Raw genomic sequence first — 7,005 nt, 5'->3', positions numbered from 1 at the left:
ACTGGAGCCTTTGCTAACCAAGGCTCTACTGTAAATGCGTTTTTGGGGTGCCCCTCATTACCCTGCGGCCTGCTTGGGAGGTGTCCCTTATTACTCCATCTTTTGGAAATGGCAGTCTTTTTTTAATGAGATATGTATGCAAATTCCATCAATCACATTGTTAAGTTAACACCTATTTCCAACTTTTATATAAGTAAAATGTGTTGATGCGGCTAATGTTTTTTTTTTTTTTTGCTACAGACCTTAGCAGTTAGCAGAGGTAATTTTCCAAAATCTCTCTTTTCATAATTTTTCAAGGGATGTCTTAGAGGTAGTAAATGTATGATTTCTTAACTTACTTTATGCTACATAAATGTTGAACTTTATGCCACAATTTTTAGTTATGCAATATTTTTATTTTTTGCTGCTATGACATTTCTACAAAATGTTGGATGACTGTCCCGATTTACCCTGCCTATCCCTTATTATCCCGTTTGATGGTATCTAATTGATGCAATACTGTAAAAGGGGGTAACTTAGACTCCTGGGGTAACTTAGATGACTTTTAGTTCTTTTTAACAAAAAAACCCTAAAGTTCAAAAACTGTATTTGAAATAGAAAAATTTTGTCAATGGGCTTTAAAGGCCTAATACTGAGGCTACGCAACACAATAGGAAGATAAAAAAATTATGCATATCTAATAGGTTAAAAAATGTGACCCATAAAAAAGAGCTATTATTTCATTTATTTGAAGCCTGTCATAGAACCCCCTCCAATTTTTCTATTTTTTGGTAAAATAACTCCAGGTTTTGGTGCATTGTAGTAGAATTTTTCTAGTTACATATGCAAATGACAAATTTGAGGAAAGTGTCAATAGTTTGTAAATGGGGGGTGCCGCCCCCAAATTGGGGAACTTGGACCACCTAATGTCAGCCCTGACGGGGTTACATAGACTGGCTTGGAAATTGATTTAAAATTACCATATATAACATATTTTATGTTTGATACACCTATTAATGTTTTTTCTTTATGTTTCAGACTCTACAGAGTCTTATATATGGTAAGTTTAACTTAATTTCCAAGCCGGTCAATATTACCCCGTCATGGCTGACATTAGGTGGTCTAAGTTCCCCCATTCAAGGGCGTCGCCCCCATTTGTAAACTATGACACTTTCCTCAAATTTGTCATTTGCATATATAACTAGAAGAGTTCTACTACAATGCACCAAAACCTGGAGTTATTTTACCAAAAATTATAATTGATTTTACCACCCAGTCTAAGATACCTACCCCAAGAGCTGGGGTAACAAAGACCATCACTTTTTTTGAAATTACATCAAAACTATGAGAGGCAGGAGCCAGCAATTTATGGTGAGTGAACCTAGAGTATAGACCTGTATTTTGCATGTTTCAATTTAAGTTTGATTTAGCTAGTAAAAAACTGGCATCATTAAAAAATTAGTCTAAGTTACCCCCTTTTATGGTATGTAAAGCAAAGTAAATTATCTAGTATAAAACAAATAATTTTAGTTTTGTGAAATGATTAGAAAATAGTTAAAAGGCTGCTACAAGTCTTTAAGAGTATAGAATATTATTTTTTTTCAAAGCTTCAACACTACAACTTGCAAAATCATGTTTGATAATGAGCAGGTAACTTGTCAAATGATAATCTATTTTTATTTTAGAATTAAAGTTCAAGTTAAGTGCCATAGGTATCCCTAAAACTTGATTTTGTATAGGCTTTCAAAGTGTCACTTGTTAGTTTATAAATATTTATGCTGATTTGAGTAAAATGTTGCCCATTCAACTAAGTTTGACAAGAATCGGGTGCTGTTGGTGCAAGCAACAGAGCTGGAAGCTTGAAGCTTTAAATTCTGTGTTGGTCCGAGGAACGGTGCGTGGCTTCAGTAGTACTTCAGGTGTGTAATTTGGATGTAGCTTTTATCTAAAATTGTTCCAACATTTTTTACACACACATGATTTACAATTTTTCTTGATAATAAATTACTCAAACTAGAAATATCCTAGATTTATGTTCTTAAATTGGAGGAAACTGACTGGATTATTTGATTTCAGGAGTGTTTGTATGAATTAGAACCAAGTTTATTAACCATTTATGTTCATCTTCTACATTTTACTGTTGTGTTAGCAGGGTTTGCCAAGGACTTAGTTAACATATCCTGCTAACATAATTGAGTTGCTTTCTTCTACATATTTATTTCTCACTGATGTTTGGATGTCCCAAATATCTCTTTACTTGGGAAAAGTTCTTTTCATGCAAATTTTTTTTCAATGTTTATAGTTGTATTTTGGATCAGAAATATTTATGGAGCAAAGCAATTGATTAGAATGTTTGTATGTAATTTTTTAAATTTAAATAATCAATTTTATTGAAACTGATGAGCATCAATGGGCTCTAATTTTCTTTATGTTATAGACAAAAAATTTAGGTACTTTTCTAGAATATTTTTGACAAAAAGTTGAAAGTTTATGTACATGCCACTTCTGTAGCATATTACAAATTTTTTGCTGATGCAAGAAGTGTGTTAGAATGCCATTAGAATGAATGCATATAATATATAATTTAAATTTCAATTCAGTTATGTCAGGACTACTAAGATTTAGTTATGTATTGTGTCTAATGTTACAGAGGCAAGATGTCGCTCCAAGTGGGTGATGCCATACTTTATGGAGCTCAAACGTCGCAACGATGAGATGTTGAGACGTGGCCACACTGTGGAGAAGGTTCGGTCTACCTTCATAGAATGGTAACTTGCCTTGGGATAACATTGGAAATTTATTTCATCAAACTTTTGACACATTATTTGAAAAATATTAAATATGTCTTTACTGTAAAGTTTCCATTTCCAATCAGAACTGCTTATTAATATTTATACTCTATAATTAGGATGAGATGAATTCATTGTGAGGAAGCTAAATTAAGTGTCTAAATTCTAACCAATTTCTCAAACTTGTGTCAGTACACCTGAGCAGGAGCTTGATGAATGCTCACATATAAGCTTAACCTCAAGCTATTTAGATGTTCATTTATGCATATAGTATTTCAAGTGATATCCATGTTGAAATATATTTTGAATCTTTTTTTTATTATTTTCATTTTGCTGCACTATAATTTTTTGTTGAGTACTTTTCAGATCACCATCAAATGAGAATGTGATATTTTTGTTCAGAATTTTTATTAAAGTCTAATAACTGATATGTTTTGGCAACTTCAATGTACAGGCAATTTGTGCTATGCCTATAAATAGGTAATATTTTCATCCCATTTTTTAACCAGGAACCTGGATGCCGAGCTTTATGCTTTTGGTGCTCGTCTGCAAGAAGAGTTTGACCGCAAAGTGTTGGTGACAGCTCTCATGGACAGGTGTTTTTTTTCTTGATAATTTGAAAAGTAATTAAATGTTGTTTCAATTTACTCAAATTTGCTATACAAGGACACTTCAACTTGAAATATCTTGAATTAAATGTTCTGATGCAAGATGTGCTGCCTTTTGCAATGACAACATCTCAGGTGCTTTGGAAAGCAGTTACAATGTAAGGAATTATGTTGAGAAGGAAATGAAGGAAATTATTTTCATGCATTATCAATTTATAACAATGATTGAATCTAGTTAAGATGCTGGACTTGATAATTAATTTTTGTTTTTAACAACAAATTAAAACCTTCCAAATTCAGCTTACAAGCTAATTTCTTGGCAATCTATCCAATATGATATTTTGTGTCACAGGTCGTTTGTTCCAAGTTTTTGGGTAATTGTTTAAAGAATATTTGACATTTTCAGATCATATTTAGCGAGGCAGCAGGAGCTGCTGCAAGTGCCGTCTGAAGGTCTTGAGAGCAACGAGGCCCTCGCATCAGAGGGCAAGGCGCTCATCATGCGACACTCGGCAGACTTTGTGGCGCGGGTGTGGCCAAGCATCCCCTTGGAGGCACAGCAGTCAGTGTCTATTTATTTTATCATAAAATGCAATCCAAATTAATTTTAAATCTCCTCGGGCAATACGATCAAAAATGGGTAAGAGTTTGTTCCTGCATCAGCCAACCACTGATGGCTTTTCTCTGCAGCCTCCCAATCCCTTCAGTTGAGAAATTGGCTGCCATGTGTACTTAGGCTGCCATGTATATCTGTAAGAAGAAGGGCCTGCTCAGGATAATATTCCTCAAAGAGAATCAAAATGATGGGAAAATGAAGAGAAACACAAATATAAGAACGCTGTTTGTTCATAACGTTGACCAACATTCAAGGCTGTCTGCTGTAGGTACCCAGTCAGTGAGGTACCCGGGATAATGTGGCAACACACAATCATGTCTGAATGAAGCATCTCAGTGTTTTTGAGAAGTGTTTTTCAAACAAGTGTTGGAAAGCTTCACGTTAATTCCTGAAATTACTGAATGCAACATTCAAGGTGCATATTAAAACATTTTCATATTTGAACGTCTCAAACACTCCAAATAATTTTGTGTTAAATCAAAGTCAAGAAAACGGATATTGAGCCTCATATGCAATAAAGGATAAAGATGAGTGGCGCAAGTGAGGCAGCCAAGAACGAAGGATTGTAGGATTAATGTAATTTTATGGCACTAAACTATAACTTTAGAGATGTATCATGGGGTTTGTTGTTGTCGTAGTGCTGCAGTAAAGAAACTTGAGAAAGATTTTTGATCTTGAATTATTATGTATTAAACTGATTAAGTGATGTTTTTCTCTGCTTTTGTAATTTTTAATGCTATAATATTCAATGCCTTCTCCAGGAGTTTGGTCGATTACCTGATAAGTGAAGAGAACCTGACTGATTTTGGGCGCTCCCTGGGGCTGCGCGACTTGATCTTCTTTGAGGTACTTACACCGCCCAGAACTTGGTCCTTGTGAGGTACTTACACAGCCCAGAACTTGGTCCTTGTGAGGTACTTAAGTACTTACACAGCCCAGAACTTGGTCCTTGTGAGGTACTTACGCCGTCCAGAACTTGGTCCTTGTGCACTACTTACACCGCCCAGAACTTGGTCCTTGTGAGGTACTTACACCGCCCAGAACTTGGTCCTTGTGAGGTACTTACGCCGTCCAGAACTTGGTCCTTGTGCAGTACTTACACCGCCCAGAACTTGGTCTTTGTGAGGTACTTACGCCGCCCAGAACTTGGTCCTTGTGCAGTACTTACACAGCCCAGAACTTGGTTCCCTGAGTGTTACTCAGTCACTCAGTTACTCAGTACTTGCATGAGGAAGGAAGCCTTGTTTGAAATTTGAGTTTAGAATTTATGGGCCTATAGGACGGTCAAGATCTTACTTCCGCATTACCTGCCTTAACCCATCCACTGATATCCGTCACCCTGCACTTATTTCTCCCCTTAACTCACCCTTTTCTCCCCTTACATCACCCATTTCTCCCCTTACCTCACCCATTTCTCCCCTTACTGGCATGGCTGCCTGCATGTGTGGATGGCATGGCTGCCGGCATGTGTGGATGGCATGGCTGCCTGCATGTGTGGATGGCATGGCTGTTTAATCACATTAATAATATTATCCGGGGTTGCCCGCAGGTCTCGGACCCTCTAGCGCTGCTGCAGGAGCTGCTGGGGCGTAGCGACGACGTCGTGGAGGCGCGTCTTGTCGCCAGCGCCGGCAGCGGCACACTGGAGGCCGTCTACACCGTCGCCTTATATAGGCGCGACCGTAGCTACCTTGCTGCGGGTCAGGCCTTGTTTGATGAATATTTATGTAGTACCTAAATTACATAAATATAAAGTATACCTTGTCTGATCTAGCGCTAAATTATTTATTATTCAGCGCCTTATTTGATAAATATTTCAATACGTAATTAGCTTAGATTAGCTCCTTCCTTCCCTTACTCCCCTCCTTCCTTCCCTTACTCCCCTCCTTCCTTCCCTTACTCCCCTCCTTCCTTCCCTTACTCCCCTCCTTCCTTCCCTTACTCCCCGCCTTCCTTCCCTTAGTCCCCTCCTTCCCTGCCCCTCATGCCCGGCCTCCTGCAGGTGCTGGTGAGAGCGTCGAGGTTGCGGTGCAGGAGGCCGCGGCCGTGGCGCTCGACGCGCTCTTCGGGGACACCGCCAGCCGCCCGGCGCTGCCCTTCCGCCGCGCAGCGCCGCGCGTCCGCCACTCGCTGCCCGCCGCCCCATTGCCGCCCACCACCGCCGCCGCCCCCCTGGCGCCCCTCAGCGACTGGACGCTGGACCGCGCTGACGCCAGACTCGCTAATGTCGTCCTTTGTGAATGATTTCTTCGTGAGGTGGCGTGTAAATATATTAAATAAATTGAATAACTGTCGTGATTTGTTATCATTTTCTGAAAAGTTGGAATGTTGCATTCATTGTATCGTTCACTATATCATAAGGGAATTCTGAAGCACGGAGAAATAGGTTTATTTGTTGATAGAATTCCTCTTCCACTGAGAATGTCGGGAAAATATCCCAAGCGATTCAGCCAATCTTTCATCGACGCTCATTTTTTTGAAGCTTACAGAAGTCTAAGGAAGGTTTGACGGTGTAGGAAATATATTCCACCATAATTGCGAATGCATTGCTTATGTTCGGTCTTTAGTTTTTCGTGTTGGCTGAAACGACGAATAACTATTCGTATTTTACGGCACTGCCAGCGTTTGTAAGATAATGCAGGCTTTTTACTTTTTGGTATGTCGCCATACTTGCTTGAGTTGTCGACTAACTGCACACATGCACCACTGCCAAGTCAGAGATTTTAAGGAGCAGTTTGTTGCTAGTGAACGGCAATTATATTAATCCGGGCATTCAGAGAGTTTTTGCGTAGTTATGAGCGTTTCGTCGTACCGCGCTGTAGGAAGCGTATATTTTCCTGTAAAATATCAAGAAAGTAGGCACGAGCAACCCGCATGTTCACTTCCTGATGACCGAACAAGTGAGCTTAACCCTCTACCGCCTGACACAAGTAACCGGAGCAATATTGTCACGCGCCTACTTCCCAATAAAATACTTAAAAAAAACTTTAAAAAACACGTTTTTCTTGTGGAC

At 39.0% G+C, this 7,005-nt stretch overlaps 2 protein-coding genes across 2 annotated transcripts; both read left to right on the top strand.

The window, feature by feature from the left end:
• The first annotated feature begins 1,611 nt into the window (after positions 1–1,611).
• Positions 1,612–4,886, top strand: LOC108677897 (ribosomal protein L44, mitochondrial-like). The gene is made up of 5 exons (XM_018166205.2): positions 1,612–1,898; positions 2,630–2,747; positions 3,278–3,364; positions 3,783–3,938; positions 4,754–4,886. Exons 1-5 carry the CDS (start codon positions 1,772–1,774, stop codon positions 4,869–4,871), a joined length of 606 nt encoding a protein of 201 aa, XP_018021694.2. The 5' UTR covers positions 1,612–1,771; the 3' UTR covers positions 4,872–4,886.
• Positions 4,887–5,425: 539 nt separating this feature from the next.
• LOC108677887 lies at positions 5,426–6,286 on the top strand. Its single transcript, XM_018166193.2, has 2 exons — positions 5,426–5,692; positions 5,995–6,286. The coding sequence occupies exons 1-2, from the start codon at positions 5,446–5,448 to the stop codon at positions 6,234–6,236; spliced, it is 489 nt and encodes a 162-aa protein (XP_018021682.1). The 5' UTR covers positions 5,426–5,445; the 3' UTR covers positions 6,237–6,286.
• Positions 6,287–7,005: the final 719 nt, after the last annotated feature.

The sequence above is a fragment of the Hyalella azteca genome, unplaced genomic scaffold (assembly GCF_000764305.2).
Source record: "Hyalella azteca isolate HAZT.00-mixed unplaced genomic scaffold, Hazt_2.0.2 contig7668, whole genome shotgun sequence".
Classification (NCBI taxonomy): domain Eukaryota; kingdom Metazoa; phylum Arthropoda; class Malacostraca; order Amphipoda; family Hyalellidae; genus Hyalella; species Hyalella azteca.
This window is presented reverse-complemented; position numbering and strand designations above follow the sequence as displayed.

Coding starts and splice junctions, on each gene's coding strand:
- LOC108677887 (XM_018166193.2), top strand. CDS start 5,446: ATGGCTGCCGGCATGTGTGGATGGCATGGCTGCCTGCATGTGTGGATG. Junction 5,693..5,994: donor CCGTAGCTACCTTGCTGCGG/GTCAGGCCTTGT, acceptor GGCCTCCTGCAG/GTGCTGGTGAGAGCGTCGAG.
- LOC108677897 (XM_018166205.2), top strand. CDS start 1,772: ATGTTGCCCATTCAACTAAGTTTGACAAGAATCGGGTGCTGTTGGTGC. Junction 1,899..2,629: donor TGGCTTCAGTAGTACTTCAG/GTGTGTAATTTG, acceptor CTAATGTTACAG/AGGCAAGATGTCGCTCCAAG. Junction 2,748..3,277: donor CGGTCTACCTTCATAGAATG/GTAACTTGCCTT, acceptor TTTTTTAACCAG/GAACCTGGATGCCGAGCTTT.